This window comes from Podarcis bocagei, assembly GCF_964188305.1.
Source record: "Podarcis bocagei genome assembly, chromosome: 16".
Lineage (NCBI taxonomy): Eukaryota > Metazoa > Chordata > Lepidosauria > Squamata > Lacertidae > Podarcis > Podarcis bocagei.
This window is the reverse complement of record NC_138142.1, coordinates 15,179,285-15,199,316: the sequence shown is the minus strand read 5'-3', so window position 1 is coordinate 15,199,316 and position 20,032 is coordinate 15,179,285. Positions and strand designations below refer to the sequence as shown.

General features: G+C 44.8%; 1 protein-coding gene across 2 annotated transcripts in view; it reads right to left on the bottom strand.

Annotated features, from left to right (window-relative positions):
* The window catches only part of LOC308575974 (somatomedin-B and thrombospondin type-1 domain-containing protein-like), a 29,201-nt gene that overhangs the window by 1,693 nt on the left and 7,476 nt on the right, over window positions 1–20,032 (bottom strand). Inside the window, exons 2-4 of one of the 2 annotated variants that reach the window (XM_081175156.1) lie at window positions 14,186–14,371; window positions 12,571–12,661; window positions 3,527–3,685 (exon numbers count right to left, since the gene is read on the bottom strand). In XM_081175156.1, coding sequence (XP_081031282.1) covers window positions 3,527–3,685; window positions 12,571–12,661; window positions 14,186–14,371 — 436 coding nt within the window. The remainder of the gene's footprint in view (window positions 1–3,526; window positions 3,686–12,570; window positions 12,662–14,185; window positions 14,372–20,032) is intronic. The other variant, XM_081175157.1, reaches the window with a different exon arrangement.

Here is a 20,032-nt window from a genome sequence, read left to right as displayed (position 1 = left end):
AGAAGAAAATACGTTTAAAGAAGACTGGAAAATGTTTACTGAATATATGGGTGAAAATTGTGTTCATTTGAAAACGTTGGTAGCCTGAAGATAAATTCATCAGTGTAAATAAGTTTTGATAGATGTAACAATGGTTTACTGAATGTTTTAGTTTATGTAAAATATGCAGGGATGTTTGGTATGCAAAATGAACCACGGAAAGAGAAGAAGGGAAGCCACTGGTTTAAGGTTGTTTAAATGAATATTTTGAAATGTAAATTATAAAATTTAATTTAAAAAGTGTGTGTGTGTGTGTGTGTGTGTGTGTGTGTGTGTCTATATAGTTAAAGCTATGGTTTTCCCAGTAGTGATGTATTGAAGTGAAGTGAGAGCTGGACCATTAAGAAGGCTGGTCGCCGAAGAATTGATGCTTTTGAATTATGGTGCTGGAGGAGACTCTTGAGAGTCCCATGGACTGCAAGAAGATCAAACCTATCCATTCTGAAGGAAATCAGCCCTGAGTGCTCACTGGAAGGACAGATCCTGAAGCTGAGGCTCCAATACTTTGGCCACCTCATGAGAAGAGAAGACTCCCTGGAAAAGACACTGATGTTGGGAAAGATGGAGGGCATAAAGAGAAGGGGACGACAGAGGATGAGATGGTTGGACAGTGTTCTCAAAGCTACCAGCATGAGTCTGACCAAACTGCGGGAGGCAGTGGAAGACAGGAGTGCCTGGCATGCTCTGGTCCAGGGGGTCACGAAGAGTCAGACATGACTAAACGACTAAACAACAACAACAACAAATATATATATATATATATATATGCAGGTTTTGGTGTCTTCGGGTGTCTTCCCGTGTAAGAGTTGGGGTGTCTAGGCGACGTTTCGACGAGGTCTCACTCATCATCTTCAGGCTGGTGCTTTCGGCTTCTTGTTACTGGAACAGAGCAGGATCTCAGTGTTTGAGTTCCTATAAATACTGTTGAGGGGGTGTGGTGTATAGCCTCCAACGTTCTGGGCAGAGAGGAAGTTCCCAGGTTAGTGTGTCTTTTCTTCTTTTGTTCATTAATTACTTGAGGGATATCTTGAGTGATTTCTTGAGTGATATTCTGAGTACCACTTAGGAGGGTCATTAGGTGTGGATTAGTTGCTAAAGCTTTCGTGTCTTGACCTCTTGACCTTGTGAAGAGTTTTTTCTGAGAAGATGGCTGTACTGCACTTAGTTGTGCTCTGGCTTGGCTTCGTGTATAGGGGCGAGCTGTGGTTTTGTGCCCTGTGCCAGCCAGATCTGTGTAGGGATTGCAGGGGGGTGCAGCATCCGGAGGTGCCACTATGGTTTGGCTACTGGATGGTGTCTGTAATTTATCTGTGGAGAGGGTCTGGGTTTGGGTCTGGTGTGGTTGATTGGAGATGGCGTTCTGTGTGCCTCTGGTTCTGGTGTCGGTTTTTGTGGGGAGGGCTATTTTCCAGATGTCTGGCAGGCGGGACGTATCGTCACGCTTGTTCATGTTGTGAGGGTGTTTCTCTATCTCGATGGCTTCCATGATTATTCTCTTGTGGTGGTGTTCCATGTTAAAGAGCAATTTGGAATCTGAAAAATTAATTTCGTGTCCTGTTTCTTTCATGTGTTGGTAAAGAGAGGAAGTTTTTTCTTCTTTTTTGACGGCATTCTTGTGTTCTGCGATACGTGCATTTATTCGTCTGTTTGTTTGTCCAATGTACGTGGCTGGGCAGACTTTGCAGGGTATTTCATAGACCCCTTGGTTTTCTAACTGGATTTTATCTTTGGGGTTTCTGAGGATATTGGCTATTTTTTGGTTGGTGCAAAAGGCTGTTTTGATATTGTGTTTATGGAGGATTTTGCTAATTTTATCTGTAGTGCCCTTGATATAAGGAAGGAGGGCCATGCCATTGTTTTCTTTTGTGTCTTGCTTTTTGGGGGGTGTTTCTTTTTGGATTAGCTTCGTAACCCTGTTTTGCTGGTATCCGTTGGCGATTAACACATTTGAAAGATTCTGTAACTCAGTTGTCAAGTGGTCTTTGTCAGCCAGGCGTTTGGTTCTGGAGATGAGAGTCTTGGCTACGGAGTTTATTTGTGCAGGGTGGTGGTGTGATTGTGCATGTAAGTAGCGGTTGGTGTGTGTTTTTTTCCGGTAGATAGTGTGTCCTAGGGAGCCATCAGGTTTTTTGTAGATTAGGACGTCAAGGAAGGGAAATTGGTTGTTGGCTTCTATTTCCATAGTGAATTGTATTTTGGGGTGTAGGCTGTTGAGATGTGTGAGGAAGCTATCTAGTTTTTTCTTCCCGTGTGGCCAAATTCTTCCCGTGAGGCCAAATTCCTCTCTGCCCAGAACGTTGGAGGCTATACACCACACCCCCTCAACAGTATTTATAGGAACTCAAACACTGAGATCCTGCTCTGTTCCAGTAACAAGAAGCCGAAAGCACCAGCCTGAAGATGACGAGTGAGACCTCGTCGAAACGTCGCCTAGACACCCCAACTCTTACACGGGAAGACACCCGAAGACACCAAAACCTGCATTCCTGTACCCGTGAAAATCTACGAAAGCATATATATATATATATATATATATATATATATATATATATATATATATATATATGTCTGTGTGTGTGTGTGTGTGTGTGTGTAAAAGGTACCCCTGCCCGTACGGGCCAGTCATGACCGACTCTGGGGTTGCGTGCTCATCTCGCTTAAGAGGCCGTGAGCCAGCGCAGTCTGAAGACACTTCCGGGTCACATGGCCAGTTTGACAAAGTTGCTCTGGCGAGCCAGCACCAGCGCAGCGCACAGAAACGCCGTTTACCTTCCCGCTATAAAGCGGTACCTATTTATCTACTTGCACTTAGGAGTGCTTTCGAACTGCTAGGTGGGCAGGAGCTGGGACCGAACGACGGGAGCTCACCCCGCCGCAGGGATTCGAACCGCTGACCATACGATCGGCAAGTCCTAGGCACTGAGGTTTAACCCACAGCGCCACCCGCGTCCATATATATACATATATATATATGCAGGTTTTGGTGTCTTCGGGTGTCTTCCCGTGTAAGAGTTGGGGTGTCTAGGCGACGTTTCGAAACGTCGCCTAGACACCCCAACTCTTACACGGGAAGACACCCGAAGACACCAAAACCTGCATTCCTGTACCCGTGAAAATCTACGAAAGCAAATATATATATATATATATATATATATATATATATATATATATATATATATATATATATATTTGTGCAGGAAAAACACAGCCGCGAGCTAGCCTGGCAGAGAGTCGGCACACTGTTCTTGCTGGATCAGGTATCCTTCTCTGACAATGCAGACATGCTTTCCCTCTGAGAACATGACTTAATTTCTATGCATGTGTAAAACTAAGGCAAGGGAAAGCCTCTGTAGAAGCCTGTGGGATTTATGGGCCTGCAGAGTCCACTTTTGTGGGTTCTGCCAATGGCTGCTGTTGCTCTGGACCAAGTAAAGCTGTCTCAAAGATCACAGGGGTCTCTTTATTGAAGGAGTCTGCAACCACACACCTGGCTCCCTGCAGACCGTCCCCTTGGCACCGTTTCTTGCTGCCCACGGCATTCCCTTGGCATTCCACGCAGACACGACGCTCTCTCGCCAGCGGCCTGCTCCAGAAATGCAGGCGGCAGGCAGGGCTCACCTGCGTCAGGCGGAAGTAGATGCAATAACTGGAAAGTGCAAAGAGGGAGGAAGGAAAGGGTTAGGTCTCCATGCTTGGTTAAATTGCCTTCAAACCATTCCTGCCCTCCGCACCCCAGACATACACAAATGGAGGTCATCATCTCTCGAGACAGACGGATGCCAACAACAACAGGATTGGGGGGAGAGATGCAACACAGTTCTCGTTCAGAGAACAATCCACTTAAGAGCTCATGCACACTTGCATTCATCCTGTGATTTCTTCTAGGTACAGGTCCAAGAAGTTTTCCCCTGGGAAAACCCTCTGTTTACCACTGAATCGGAAAAAATGTGAATCTGTGCAATACCCAGTGGATGTTTGTTCTAATTCTGCGGCCAACTCTGGGTTTTCCCTGGGGAAAAGAAAAAGCTTTGAGCCCCGTACTGAGAAATCATGGGACAAGTATCGAAGAGCCCTAAGTTGCCATTATACCCAAGTTGGTCATTATACCAGAATACCTGAAGGAGCGTCTCCACCCCCATCGTTCTGCCCGGACGCTGAGGTCCAGCTCCAAGGGCCTTCTGGTGGTTCCCTCAATGCGAGAAGCAAAGCTACAGGGAACCAGGCAGAGGGCCTTCTCGGCAGTGGCGCCCGCCCTGTGGAACACCCTCCCATCAGATGTCAAAGTGATAAACAACTACCTGACATTTAGAAGACATCTGAAGGCAGCCCTGTTTAGGGAAGTTTTTAATGTGTGACATCTTAATGTATTTTTAATCTTTGTTGGAAGCTGCCCAGAGTGGCTGAGGAAACTCAGCCAGATGGGTGGGGTACAAATAATAAATTATTATTATTATTATTATTATTATTATTATTATTATTATTATTATTATTTTCAACAGAATATACAAACTGAAACACAGCCGCCCACTAGGTAGGAAGGTTGTCACAGCTATTGGGTCTTCTTTTCTAGGCAGAAGACTCCAGAGCAAGGGCAGGGCACGTTGCCCTCACTGTGATCTGGCATCACAACGACACTGTCGTGATGATGTGGAGTTGATCACGAAGCCACACCCAAGCGAGGACAACGCTCTCTGCCCTGGCTCTGTCAAGCCTTGTCGGAGGGGGGAAGATGGCTAGCAGCCTAGGTACCCGGGAGTCGGAAGGATGCTACTGATGGGACCACGTAACGGAGCAACTCCGCTAGGAGGCAAGGTGGCAGCATTTGGGACTTTTTAGCTTAAAGAAAATGTGAGCAAGAGGTGGCATGATAGAAACATATTGTCAGCCTTCAGGAAATCGGCTTCTTGCCCCCATGGCAGTAGATAAGCAGAACAAAGGAAAAGGAGTCTTCTTAGCAGTTAGTAACTTTCATAATCATAGAGAGAGAACAAAGAACACATCACCTAGAAATGGTGGTGCTCCCAATTAAGGATTACACCCCCCCTTCCGTCCCTATTAATCTACGTCACTTCTACGTCTTGTAATCTGAGTTTGTACACTCTGTGCTTTCTGTTCTGCCAGTTTTTGAGCTCTCTGGGACTTTGGAGAAGGGGGGTGAATGCTGTCCACAGACTGTGAATCTGTTAACACTCTCTCTTCCAGTGTTCCTTTTGCTAGCTGTTCCCCATCCAGTATTTCCCAGCTTCTGCCTTCTGAACTATGCCCCTCTGCAAACCACTGTTCCAAATCTATACTGCCCTCCTGCTCCTGGGAAGATTCAGGAGCAGGAACAGGGGGAGGGGGAGGCTCCCACCATTCCTCCTCAGCACAGTCCCTGACACATATAAAAAGAAAGAAAGAAAGAAAGAAAGAAAGAAAGAAAGAAAGGTCTTTTGCTAAGTGATTCCATCAACAGATGGAGAAGAATCCAAACTTCATCCTCAGCTTGCTGGTTAGGAGAAAGATGAATACACAGTTTACACACCAAAGGTCAGTGCTAGCATAAAGGAGACAGGATTGGTCAGATATGTTTGTTCTTTTTCTCTGTTTATAATATGGTGGCTGATCAAGCAGGGGTGCCCTGCAGGGATGACCAAGGAATGCTACTTAGGTATTTCTCTTGGGATTCATAATCCAAAGCTTCTTATTTGCTTCTGCGACTTCCTGTTTATTCCTGGCTCCCAAACAGCATTCCCGGAGGCAAAACAGACCATCCTGTTCTGTGGTGGTCCAGACCAGCAAAAAGCTCTGTGAAGGGAACAGGGTCCTCCTAAAAAAATCTCTTAACAAACTACAGCTCCCATAATTCTTTTGGGGAGGCCATGGCTGTTTAAAGTAGTATCAGAGGGCTTTAAAAGTACAGTCATACCTCATGTTACGTTTGCTTAAGGTTGCGCGTTTTCAGGTTGCATCCCATGGTGACCCAGAAGTACTGGAAAGCGTTACTTCCAGGTTTCGCCACTCACACATACGCAGACGCGCAAAACGACGTCACACGCATGTGTAAAAGCAGTGACTCGCAACCCGCGCATGCACAGACGCAGGTTGCGTTCTTTTCAGGTTGCAAACGGGCCTCCGGAACGGATCCCATTCGCAACCAGAGGTACCACTGTATAGTGGAACCAGACCTGGAGAACCCTTCAAACATAGAATGCTTTCAGATAGAGAACTGTTCTCTGTGAGGTAGGGCACACAGCCAACTTCACCTCTGCCTTCCCTGCACGGGAGTAGATACACACATATCTCCATCGGATTGGGCTGCGAATTTATTAAGTAAATTTCTGTGCCCACCAACACCAAATGAGGTGTGTTGGGTGGCTAATGGAGACAGGACCTTTTTGGTGGTGGCCCCTGTTGTGAAATGCCCTCTCAAAAGAGTCTGGCCTGGCTCCATGCTATGATTACCTTATATCAGCGCTAAGGATTGTATTCACTATAATGACAAGTACCCTGTTCCAACAGCACAAGGATTTCTCCTTACACAATGGAGTATTTTCACACTCTCCTCCCCCTGAATTTGTGCTGAGTTTCCCACCCAGTCTTCTGGCACAGCTTTGGGGATGGCACAGGACACCTGGGTGGGAGTCCTATTACAATAACACTAATCCTTGCTCTGGCACAATTATTTAGTTGAATAACACCCCAAAAGAAGTCCTTTAAAAAAAACAATTGCTGGCATTTAAAATCGTCCAGGTCTTTTGTAAAGTTTGCCCTGGTGGGTTTATCTGTTTACTGTGATGGTTCAGTTTTTTATTTCTTTTTTTTAAATATACTTTTCAAGTTTATACATTTCACTAATTTTACAATCATTTTGACATTTCAAAGGTGTGTCAATCTGCAAAGGAGCAGATTGTGTACATGTGTGTTTTTGTTGGGAGAGCACATTTTGTAAGAACCTAACTCAAAGGAGCAACAAGGAGAAATGATGGATCTGACCTAAACATTTATGTAAGAGACAACAAAAGTAAAGGTGTGACTAATTCTGCACACACAAATGGAAAAATAAAAACTTGGCTTCCTTCCTCTTCTTTCTACAGTTCCTTAAATTTATTTTTAATATCTTCAGCATATCCAAATGAACTTAATTTGCTCCTTTATTCATCTTCTTTAGATATATACTCTTATGAAACTGCAGGTGGTTACAATAACCCTGCCAATGTTTTTATCTGTTTGCAATTTATCTGTAAATATTCAATAAACCATTTCTATTCTTTTATTTTAAAAAAATTCTTATCTTGATTTCTTATTCTTCCGGTAAGCTTCACCATTTCTGCATATTCCACAAATTTTTGCATCCACGGTTTTGAGAGCGCCGTGTACGAAGGAGGCCTGTTTTGCCAGATGTCACGCGACAGCTCCGGGAGCAATGCACAGACATCGCAAAGCCCGTCTGCTGTATCTCAGCAACACCAAAGCTTCTCCCTCTCGGAGCCGCGGGCTTTGATTGCGTCTCCCTAATTAGGCAAGAATCTCTGGCTGGCACGACACTCTGGTGCGAGAATCCGGCGGCCGGAGACAATCGATGGAACATCAGAGGGGAAGGCGACATCGTCCAGAAATTGCTTGGCCTTGGCTGCTTTTCTCTCTCTCTCTCTCTCTCTGCTCTGGTTCTGTTCCAAGGAAAAGAGAGCCGGGAAGAAGTGTAGCTCTCCCAAGTAACTATGCAAAAGAGGGGCCTCTCTCCTCAGTCCTCCAGGCCAGGATTAGATGCTGCTTGTGTGATTGAGCCAGCAAAGACTATACTCTCCAACATTTCTCCAATGAAAAATAGGGAAATCCTATTCAATAATAAGGAACACGGGTGGCGCTGTGGGTTAAACCACAGAGCCTAGGACTTGCCGATCAGAAGGTCGGCGGTTCAAATCCCCGCGATGGGGTGAGCTTCCGTTGCTCGGTCCCTGCTCCTGCCAACCTAGCAGTTCAAAAGCATGTCAAAGTGCAAGTAGATAAATAGGTACCACTCCAGCAGGAAGGTAAACAGCATTTCCGTGTACTGCTTTGGTTCGCCAGAAGCAGCTTAGTCATGCTGGCCACATGACCCGGAAGCTGTACGGCGGCTCCCTCAGCCAGTAAAGTGAGATGAGCACCGCAACCCCAGAGTCGTCTGTAACTGGACCTAATGGTCAGGGGTCCCTTTAACTTTACCTTTATTCAATAATAATGATGATGATGATAATTTATTATTTATACTCTGCCCATCTGGCTGGGTTTCCCCAGCCACTCTGGGCGGCTACCAACAGAATATTAAAAACATTAAAAACTTCCCTAAACAGGGTGTTCAGATGTCTTCTAAAAGTCAGCTAGAGTGGTACCTCGGGTTACATACGCTTCAGATTACAGACTCTGCTAATCCAGAAGTAGTGCTTCAGGTTAAGAACTTTGCTTCAGGATGAGAACAGAAATCGTGCTCCGGCAGCGCGGTGGCAGCAGGAGGCCCCATTAGCTAAAGTGGTGCTTCAGGTTAAGAACAGTTTCAGGTTAGGAACGGAGCTCTGGAACGAATTAAGTACTTAACCCGAGGTACCACTGTAGTTGTTTACAGTAGACGCTTGGATTGCAAACGTGATCCGTGCGGGATGCACGTTCGCAACGCGCAGCGGCACACCTGCACACGCGCGGGTTGCAATTTGGCGCTTCTGCGCATGCACCACTGCCGAAACCCGGAAGTAATCTGTTCTGGTACTTCTGGGTTTCGGCAGGTCAGTAACCCGAAAAAACAGAACCTGAAGCGTCTGTAACCCGAGGTATGACTGTATTTCCTTGACGTCTGATGGTAGGGCGTTCCACAGGGCCAGCGCCACTACCAAGAAGGCCCTCTGCCTGATTATAGTTATTATTTTATAATTTATACCCTACCATCTGACTGGATTGCCCCAGCCACTCTGGGTGGCTTTCAACATATATATATATACAGTGGTGCCCCGCAAGACGAATGCCTCGCAAGACGGAAAACTCGCTAGACGAAAGAGTTTTCCGTTTTGGAGGTGCTTCGCAAAACGAATTTCCTATGGGCTTGCTTCGCAAGACGACAATGTCTTGCGAGTTCCTGCTGGTTTTTTTTCCTCCCCCCCCCTTTTCTAAGCCACTAAGCCGCTTATCAGCTGATACGATCAGCAGATAAGTCGCTAAAAGCCGCTAAAAGCTGCTAAAAGCCACTAATAGCGCTAATCCGCTAATCCTTCAATGGGCTTGCTTCGCAAGACGAAAAAACCGCTAGACGAAGAGAATCACAGAACGGATTCTTTTCGTCTTGCGAGGCACCAGTGTGTGTGTGTGTGTGTGTGTGTGTGTGTGTGTGTGTATAATTAAACATTGAAAGAAAACCTCCCATATACAGAGCTGTCTTCAGATGTCTTCTAAAGGTTGTATAGTTACTTATCTCCTTGGCTCAGGGGTCGCCTACCTCCATAACCCTCCAGCATTTCTCCAATGAAAATAGAGACATCCTAAGGAAAAGCTTGACATCTGAAACCGGGACGGCTTCTGGGACTGTCCCTGGAAAAATAGGGACATTTGGAGGGTCTGAAATATTGGTTCACTAGGACAAAGGGGGCACTGCCCCACCAATCTGTCTGGCTCAGAGGTGCAGTGTTCCCGGGTGGGTGTCAAAGACTAGAATCCCAGAACCAACCAATCAGCATGGAAGAGGTGCTTTTTAGATACCAAGAAGAGGTCTTCTCCCGCTTTGTGCTGATTGGAGCCAATCAGAGTCAGCCGCTGAGGCTTGGCTCCCAGGGCCATTCTAGAGAAGGTGAATGTGGGGAACAGCAAGGATAAAAGTTCCCCTGTATCCTCCAAACATAAGCATCAAGGAAAACTGAAAACACAAGGTGCTTTACTTTCAAAAGAATGATGTGCAAGCCTTGTAGAGTACAATGGAACGTCAAGGAAAACACAACTTCCTTCTTCTTTCTTCTTCTTAATTTAATTTTGTTATGCACTGAGTTGAGTAGGATCCAGAATGCAGCAGTCTGATTGGTCCTAGAACAATAGGATCCAGAAAGCAGCAGTCTGATTGATCCTAGAACAAAAGGGTCCAGAATGCAGCAGTCTGATTGGTCCACAGGAGCTACCCAATCCAGCTCCAGATGGAAGTAAATCCGCAACCTGATTGGCCTACAGGTGAATCCTGGAATTAGACAATCACGTAGGGCCCATTGTGTAAATAATGTATATAAAGCAGACATTCTGGGGGAACTTCCATTCCTCCTCACCACTATGAGCTGAATAAAGAGCATGAAATCCACTCTCGATTCTGAGTATATTTCACATTTCTATACCGCTTTATATTTTTAAGGGGGGAGGGGGGAAATCTCAAAGCGGTTCAAAACACAAATGCGTAAATGCACACATTTTTGCAAAACCATTTTCCTCGACACAATGCACTTTTGTATGTTGTTTTCACATATACCCAGGTATGCGCATTTTGGTCCACCTTACTAGGCTGGAGTACCACCTTGCAAAATTCAGAGAAAAGATAATATCGATGGGCCGCTTACCTATCATTTTTAGAAAGTGTGGATTAGGTAGATGAACTGATTTGAATCCCTTCTCCATTCCTAACTGGGGGTGGGCACAATTTGATTTGATCCTGAAGAGTCAAATGCTTTCTTTCTCACAGCCTTCCCGCCCCCCCTGCCCCCGCCCGCTTTCCTGGCTTCATTCTTTCTTTGCAGCAAGCTGACCCTGAACTAAAAGGACCTCTATTTGAGGTTCAAGCCACGCAGGGAATTATTTCTCTCCCCCGACCCCCCCAACCTCACTAGCAAAGCCGGCCAGCTATGCTGAACATGTGTCCTAGCACATGATGCCAACTGGAGCCAAACAATGAACTTTGGGGCTGGCTGCTTAGTTAACTAGGCTACCCTAAGCCCTCCGGCAACCCCTCCCCACAGAAACGCGATCTGGCTATGTTCCATGTTATGCACGGGAGACGGTGAAGAAGAATATGCAACCCAGCCACCCACACTTTTTCTTCTTTTTCTTGCTTTTACTTGGAAAGGCCTCTCCCAGATAATATCCTGCTAATGTTCCTGCTTAAAATTCCACCCTCGCATTTACTAAAGCCGGTCACTGAACAAGGGGAGGGGGAGGGAGAGAAGGGGAGGAGAGCAACACGCATGAGGTCTCAAGATGAAAGGAGGAGAGGCATTAACAGGAACGTAAGAGCTTAAACGCCTCAGGACCGCAATACCTCAAGGGCCGCCTCTTCCCATATGAATCTAGCCAGCCCCTGAGATCATCTTCTGAGGCCCTCCTTCGTGTGCCCCCTCCTCGATTCGTGCGGAGGGTGGCAACATGAGAACGGGGTCTTCTCTGCAGTGGCTCCCTGTCTGTGGAATGCTCTCCCCAGGGAAGTACGCCTGGTGCCTTCATTATACACCTTTAGGCACCAGGCAAAAATGTTCCTTTTTAGGAAGACACAGGAGCTACCCACACTGGAAGAATGGCAGATGAAAGTTATGGACTATATGGAACTGGCAGAGATGACTGGCAGAATCCGTGACCAGGGAGAAGAGTCGGTGGAGGAAGATTGGAAGAAATTTAAAGACTACCTGCAGAAGCACTGTAAAATTAAGGAATGTTGAAATGATGTTCGATTGAAAATAAGTGGTACTGGTAAAAAGATGCTTAAGAAAATGTGAATAGGGATTGATAATTGGAAACTGATACTTATAATAGGTTAATATCTTGAGTAAGGATAAATGTTAGAGGGTAAGGATTTGCTGAATTTAATATCTGAACTGGAATACAAAATGGGAGGTGTGAGGAGGTCAAGAAACTAGTTAAGGAAATTTAAGATTTGAAAATATTAATCTATTTTCTGTTTTGATTATTGGTTTTCTTCTTCGTACTTATTCTTTCTTTTTTCTTTTTTCTTCTGTTAACTGTTTTTTATTGTGCATTTTTTATGTGTTTTGTTTTTGTTTTTATTGTTTGTGAAACTTTAATAAATATTATTATTTTAAAAAAAATGTTCCTTTTTAACCAGACCTTTGGTTGATTTGAATGACATCCCATGCCCTTTTAAAATGTGGCTCTTTTTGGGGGGGGGGGTGTTATTGGGTTATTGTTCTTATTTTGATTTTATATATTGTGATCTTTTCTGTGAACCACCCTGAGGTATAGGGTGGTATCAAGGCCAGATTTAGGTTTGATGAGGCCCTAAGCTACTGAAGGTAATGGGGCCCTTTATGTCTCTAGCTGTCCTTTGTCAACAACAAATTGTCCCTGTTTGTTGTGTTGAATATATACTATATGGTAATTTATGGACCTCATAGGTATCTAAAGCCATTTGCACTTGCAGAATGGAGTCACCCTATATATAGAAATGAGCAAACCAGTGATATTTTAGGGAGCAGGCTAGCAGGCGGGGCCCATGACTTCCATCATAGGAGCCTACACAACACAAAACACTGTTGTTGTATGTAGGTTTTATTTTATTTGTTTTTTATCTTATATTTGGGAAATGTACATCCAGGTACATCCTACCTTGGCAGCTTCTCCCTCGTTAACATGTGAGGTCTTCTCCAGGGGTCCTTAAAATCCCTTTTAAAAGAATCAGGCAGGATCTTAGCCACCTCTATCAAAAGAGACACGGAAATAAAAGGAGCCATGATCTGATTAAAGACACTCATCATGTCAGGCTAGCACAGAGAATTTAAGAGGAAAGGAAAATTAATCGAAGGGGTACAATGTTGACAGCATAGCTAGAGCAAAGTTATTTCTTATTCTCATTAGGAGCACCATAAATTTACATACAGGCACTTAACTGCCTTTCGGTACTTCAAAACCTGCAAATTAATTAGCATTTACTTTATTTAAAATCAATCCATTTACATTTGAGCAGGTCAAATTATAACCATTTGTTGGAAATTGTTAATTACAACCATCTTTGAATCTCAAAGTATGCACCATTCATGACTTAATGGCACCATTTGGATGCTATAAAACAAAGCGCTATGTAAATCTTCCAAAGAATTGTTCACAGCAAATGAATTTGGGGGAGGAGAGCAGGGCAGTGTAGACACAAATGTCATTAGTGCATTTCTCACCCAAAGTAACTTAACAGTCCAGGTGATGAAACGACTGCACTGTTAAGTTGTGGGTGAACATATCAGACGACACAGCGATTCTTCAGACAGCTCTTGTTTATTCACAGACCCAGAACAGAACTGAGCTGAAGGGTTCAGCCAGCCTGCTTATATAGAGCTCCACTACAACGCAACAGTAACGACTTTCTGTAACTATCCAATCACTGAACGTCACTTTCAATCCCTTATTTGCATATGTGGACCTGAGTGAAAACTATCTACAGTATCCCCCTAATGGCCCAGGGTGAGAACCTCAGTACATAACATGCACATTCTTGATTAGTTTTAACCAATGTTGCATTCTTGATTAGTTTTAACAAATATTGCTTAGAACAAACCACAGTTCCCTGGGTTTGGACATACTGTGAAACCATGGCTTGTTCCAAAGTCAACTTGGGAGATTTTGCTCTCGCTCACAGAAGAGGAGGAGAAGGAATGAGGAGCGGGCTAGCCCAAGGCTCACTGAAGCCAGGGAAATTTTGCTGCCTGAAATGAATAACAGGGTGACGGTGATGCTCCTTGCATGTACAGATAATGAAGCTGGCAACAGAAACTGAAGGCTGTTGCACAGCAACCTTCCATTTTCCCTTGCACCACCTTGAGCTACATGGAGAAAAAGGAGGGATATAAATTCCATAAATGAATAACAGGTAAATAATCGCTATATATAAAATTTATTTTATACAGTGGTACCTCGGTTTTTGAACGTAATCCGTTCTGGAAGACCGTTCTACTTCCAAAATGTTCGAAAACCAAGGCTCAAAGGGCGGTCTGCAAATTTAATTGAGAAACAGCCAGTGGAAGCCATTCGACTTCCGAGGTGCATTCGAAAACGGAAGCATTTACTTCCAGGCATTCAGTATTCGCAAAACGAAACGTTCAACTTCGGAGACATTCGAAAACCGAGGTACCACTGTATATGCAATTGTTTTAATTGCATTTAGATATGCACCTGTTAGATATACATGTGTTTTCAGTATATTGTAATCTCGCCACTGCTATCAGCATCGTACCTTTGGCTGTATCGCAGGCGGAGTTCTCCCCAAGGCACCCCCGTCTCTGCTTTAGGTCTGGGCAGGGGGTTCCTCCGTTTCGAGGCGGCACGGTGACCTGGCGAGTCCGGTCATTGCTGCCCGTACCGCAAAGAGCGTTGCATTCGCTCCAGGGACCCCATGGGCCGACCACACAGTCAACAGCTGCTAGAGATGAGGGAAGAAGGTGGTGGAATAGGATAAACCAGGAGCGGGAGAGAGAGATGGAAAGGACAGTTGCAGCCAAGGGAGATCCCCAAGTAAGAAGGGGAAAAAATAGAAATGTTGATAAAGAGCAGAATGAATCAGGGTAGGTATGTGAAGGGGGGGAGAGAGAGAAGGATGGGAAACAGATCAGTAGAGTCACCAAAGTTGGCACAGAACCTTTCTCACCTGTAACTAGAGGCAGGCAAATCTATTTCCATTTCTCAGTTCCTCATTTTTCTAGACTTCTATTCAGTTCTCTATCTGTCCTCAGCAATAATAATAATAATAATAATAATAATAATAATAATAATAATAAACAACTTACTTAAGCATTTTAGTGCAACTTTATCCTAACACATTTTTGCAAATGGTTTTCTCTAATACCCAATGGTTTTTATTTACAGTCGTACCTTGGATCCCAAACACATTGCTAGTCAAACGTTTTGGCTCCTGAATGCCCCAAACCCAGAAGTGACTGTTCCGGTTTGCGAACATTCTTTGGAACCCAAATGTCTGATATGGGTTCCGTGGCTTCCGATTGGCTGCAGGAGGTTCCTGCAGCCAATCGGAAGCTGCGCCTTGATTTCTGAACGTTTTGGAGGTCAAACAGATTTCTGGAACGGATTCCATTCGACTTCCGAGGTACCACTGTGTTTATTTGGTATGGTACAGTCAAGGACATAAGCACAGACATTTCCGCTTTACATATGCATTGTTGTACACTGCGTTCGGTTAAAAAACGGCAACGTGAAATTCAGACATGTGTGACTTTCTGAGGGTAGTTCAAAGGATAGTGGCATACCGGTTCAAGAAGCGTGAATCGGGAAGCTTTGCATTATAATACAACCAAAGTTGAATTTCTCCTAGATCTCTAACTGCGACGAAGCCACGGAAAGCCCCACCTTTTCTCCCTCCCACCCCCTGTTCAGCTCATGGCTCATGTCTGACTCGAATGGGCATCACTCAAAGAGACAGCGCTTGGAATCCTGAGGATTTTGGCGAGGCCAAACAGACCCGGGTATCCCCGTCGAGCAATAAGCCCCCTGTCTCCACTGGCAAAACATGTTAGCTTGCCCTTCCTTCTGACTCACTGCATCCAGTTGTCTTCTTGAGGCCTCATCCCATGGCTGTCTAGCCTGCTTGCTCCGAAATCCCACGCCCCACAGAGGAGGGTACCATTGGCAGCCCAGCTCCCATACCAAGCCCCCAACACGCTCACCATCTCTTCCACCCCTTTCCCTATCAAAAAAACACTCCATCGGGCAAAACGGAGATCTCATCCCGAAGCAAGAGACTTTCAGGGCAGTTCACAATCCAGGACAGGCTGCGTTTGATCCCCGTCATCCGAGAGGCGGACAATAATGGAGAGAGATTCAGAGATGCAAGACACATTTTTGCAAAAGATCCCATCCTTGCTTGTATTTTTGACTTGTTTACCAGGGACAGATTGGGACGCGGGTGGCGCTGTGGGTAAAAGCCTCAGCGCCTAGGGCTTGCCGATCGAAAGGTCGGCGGTTCGAATCCCCGCGGCGGGGTGCGCTCCTGTTGCTCGGTCCCAGCGCCTGCCAACCTAGCAGTTCGAAAGCACCCCCGGGTGCAAGTAGATAAATAGGGACCGCTTACTGGCGGGAAGGTAAACAGCGTTTCCGTGTGCGCTGGCTCGCCAGATGCGGTTTTGTCACGCTGGCCACGTGACCCGGAAGTGTCTCCGGACAGCGCTGGTCCCCGGCCTCTTGAGTGAGATGGGCGCACAACCCTAGAGTCTGTCAAGACTGGCCCGTACCTTACCACTGTAGTGCGAGTTTGCTAAAATTGTCCTCTTTCAGGGTTGAAAGTGGGATGATTGCTTTAAATGTAGAGTGCAGATTGGGGGAAAACTTCTGAAACTGGCACTCAGCCTGGAACCTACAACTTTGTTACATATATATTAAGTTCCTTGTTTATTTAGGGGGCGGAAATGGCGATCCATGTATGTGTGGTATCAATCACCTCCTTCCCCTCTCCTCCTCCTCTGAACGTCGCCGTCTGAGTTGATATTTTATCCGTTTTCAGGCCAAGTGGCCCAATCTAAACATAAAACGCTATCCCCAAATTATGCTACTTCCGTCATCGGTCTTTAATCCCGCGCTCGTGAGAAATTCCAGATGTGCTGACATCTGCTTCTCCTTTGCCAGGCTGAGAATAGGTTGTCTATCCATCGCACGGAGGCCCCGATTGTCCTGAATTAAGCAGAGAGGGGCCAGTTAATTGTCAAAAACCGCCATGTTGGGTCAGTTCAAAGGATACAAGGCCATGGTTCTTAGGGGCTGAGGAGGATTAAGCTGCCCTCAGCCCCCTCATCAACCTTTGAGGCCACTGACACTAGAACGGTCCCTTCCTGAAGGCCATGTAATGAGATCTACTTTTATTTCTTCTTTTTTAATCACTTGAAAACTCCACACCAAGGGAAGTGGTGGGTACAGAATCAGATAAGGATTTGTTTGAGACAGAAGAGCTCGTTGATGGAAAAGATGCCTTTGAAGGAGAACCACTGGAAAGGATTAGATCGTGATGACGGGGTGAAGTGGTGAGAATGTCCTATTATATGTCCTGGGAGACACGGGTTCAAATCCTCACTGAGCCATGAAGTTCACGGGGTGACTTTGAGCCCGTCACTGTCTCTCAGTCTAGCCTTCCTCACAGGGTTGCTATGTGAGGATTAGATGGGGATGAGGGGAGCCATTTATGCCACCTTGAGTTCCTTGGGGGAACTGTGGGGTTTAAAGGATACATAAATTAAGTAAACTATAGAGAGTTGGGCAGGGCGAAAGCAGAGATGTGTGCATCTGTCAGTTTTGGTTTCTCAGTTCTTCCGTCTTAAATTGCTCTACTCCACATTTCTGCATCAGTTTGCAAATTTCTTGTTTAAGAAGCTGTCACGAAAAGTTGTCAACATCTTACAGGACACTTATCCAATCTTTTGAATGCAGCTTTAGAATGCAACCCCCCCCCCCACAAAACCCAGTAACTCACTAGTACAGCACCTCCTTTGCACGCAGAAGGTCCCAGGTTCAAGTCCTGTCACTTCCAGGTAGGGCTTGGGAAAGAACCCAACCTGAAATCCCAGACACTCACTGCCAGTCAGTGTAGTCAGTATGGAGCTAGATGGACCTACAATTTGACTAAGCCAGCTTCTTGTGTTCTCACTGAGTCCCGTGTCCTAATTTCTCCTACCTCAATGAAATGAATTTTTGGCATGCTATTTTCACACACACACACACACACACACACACACACACACACACACACACACACATATATGTATTTATTTTATTTATTGAATTTATATACCGCCCTATACCTGGGGGGAGGGGGTTCAGAGTGGGTCACACACAAGACCACAACATATAAAATCAAACCAAAAACAATAACCCACCCCCCAAAAAGCCACATTCTAAAAGGGTGTTGGATGTCAATAAGATCAACCAAAGGCCTGGTTTAAAAGGAACGTTTTTGCCTGGCACCTAAAGGTGTGTAATGAAGGCGCCAGGCGAACTTCCCTGGGGAGAGCATTCAACAGACGGGGAGCCACTGCAAAGAAGGCCCTGTTCTTGTGTTGCCACCCTCCGGACCTCTTGAGGGGGAGGCACACGAAGGAGGGTCTCAGAAGATGATTTCAGGGACCGAGTAGGTTCATATGGAAAGATGGGGTCCTCAAAACAACCAAATGCATAATAAAAATAAAAACAACAACCCAATAGCTGCTCCACCCCAAAAAAAACACATTTTAAAAGGGCATAGGATGTAAATCGGATCAACCAAAGGCCTGGTTAAAAGGGAACATTTTTGCCTGGCACCGAAAGGTGTATAACAAAGCTCAAATGCCATACTTGAACATTTTTAAACACACTGGAGAACCGGCACCCCCAAATTTGGAGAAGTGCAAATTCCAAAGGATGGTTGCATTATTTTGGTTTGTATCTTTTTTCAGGAAGAGCAAACCGAACTAAATTCTCCCCAATCTCTGCACCTGGAAGCCTTCTTGATGCCCTCAATTTAATGGCATTAGTAACAAACCAAAGAGAAACTAATAAAATAAAATAAAATAATAGATAAATTCCTTCCAGTAGCACCTTAGAGACCAACTAAGTTAGTAATTGGTATGAGCTTTCGTATGCATACACACGGTGTATCTGGTGTGTCTGAAGAAGTGTGCATGCACACGAAAGCTCATACCGATAACTAACTTAGTTGGTCTCTAAGGTGCTTCTGGAAGGAATTTTTTATTGTTTTGTTTTGTTTTGTTTTGTTTTGTTTCGACTACGGCAGACCAACAAGGCTATATACCTGTAACACAGAGAAACTGAAATGGACAGGTTTTCCCATCCCTAGTTAACAATGGAAACTTTCCCATGGCAAAGCCTCGAAACACGAAGGGTACCCATTCTTTTCCCCTCCCAACTTTCGGACGATTCCGCCCCTCTCTTTTTCTCCCACAGCTCTGTTCAGCCATTCATTCATGTGTGGTTCATCTGCCATCAGCACTTATTTGCTCTGGTCAGAGAGAGACCCACACCTTCTCCCAAGAGCTTCACACGTGGTTTTCCTTTGCCGAGAAACAATCTGCAACCGTCTGTTCCCTGCATCCGATTCCATTTGGCTGAATGATTTGGGGTGGAAGAAAGACCCTATGTTCCAAACACAACGCCACCCCGCTTTGCAAAAAAGAAGTAAGCGTTGTGAAGAAGAAACGTCTTTGCAGGCTTCCTAGTTTCCAGGAGATTAAACAACACTCACCTTACCATATCAACGGCAGAGCTCAGCTTGGAAGCCAGCCAAAAATATTTTGTTTAGAGGGGTAACTGAGGACACCATTTCGTAGTCTGATGCCAATGGTTCACAGATGTAAACAGGGATGCGCGTGGAACACAGATCAATTTTGTTTGTAATTTAATGAGAAAGTACCCAATTCACACTTCTTGAATTATAATTATTATTATTATTATTACCACCCTTCATTCGAAGATCACAGGGCAGTTTACAATGTAAAAAAGCAAACATACATACCATAATAGCAAAAAAATAAAATGCCCCCTGCTACAGTATTACATGATTTCAGACTCCAGCTCTTCCCTTTCATTTCAAATATGCAGATGGAAACACAGCTATCCTTTGAAATTCACCCTTCTCTGAATTTTGCAGTGTGGTTCTCCAACGAAAGAAGATGCCAATGTTCAGGAGGAAATGTGCCTAAAAATGCATATATTGGTGAAAATTACATACAAATGCATGATATTATGGGAAATTGCTCATAAACACTATAGGAAAAACTCCATACAGATACGTAAATATTAGAGCAAGTCGCACTAAAATGTTGATGAATGTTTATGAGGACTTTTTTAAAAAAATCATTCACAGACCGATGCTGAATTTAAGATTGGAAGAATGAGAAACTGAAATAGAAAGATCCGTCCATTCCTAATTATTGCCCACTCCTGAGACTGCCCAAATCTTCTATCCAATCAGAGTTCTTTCTTTCCTGTTTCATTTCCTCCTTATTTTCCCTGAGGGCGTTATTATTATTATTTTTTAAGTGTGTCCTTTCTAGAGATGGGTGGACCTTTCATTTCGGGGCCACATTAA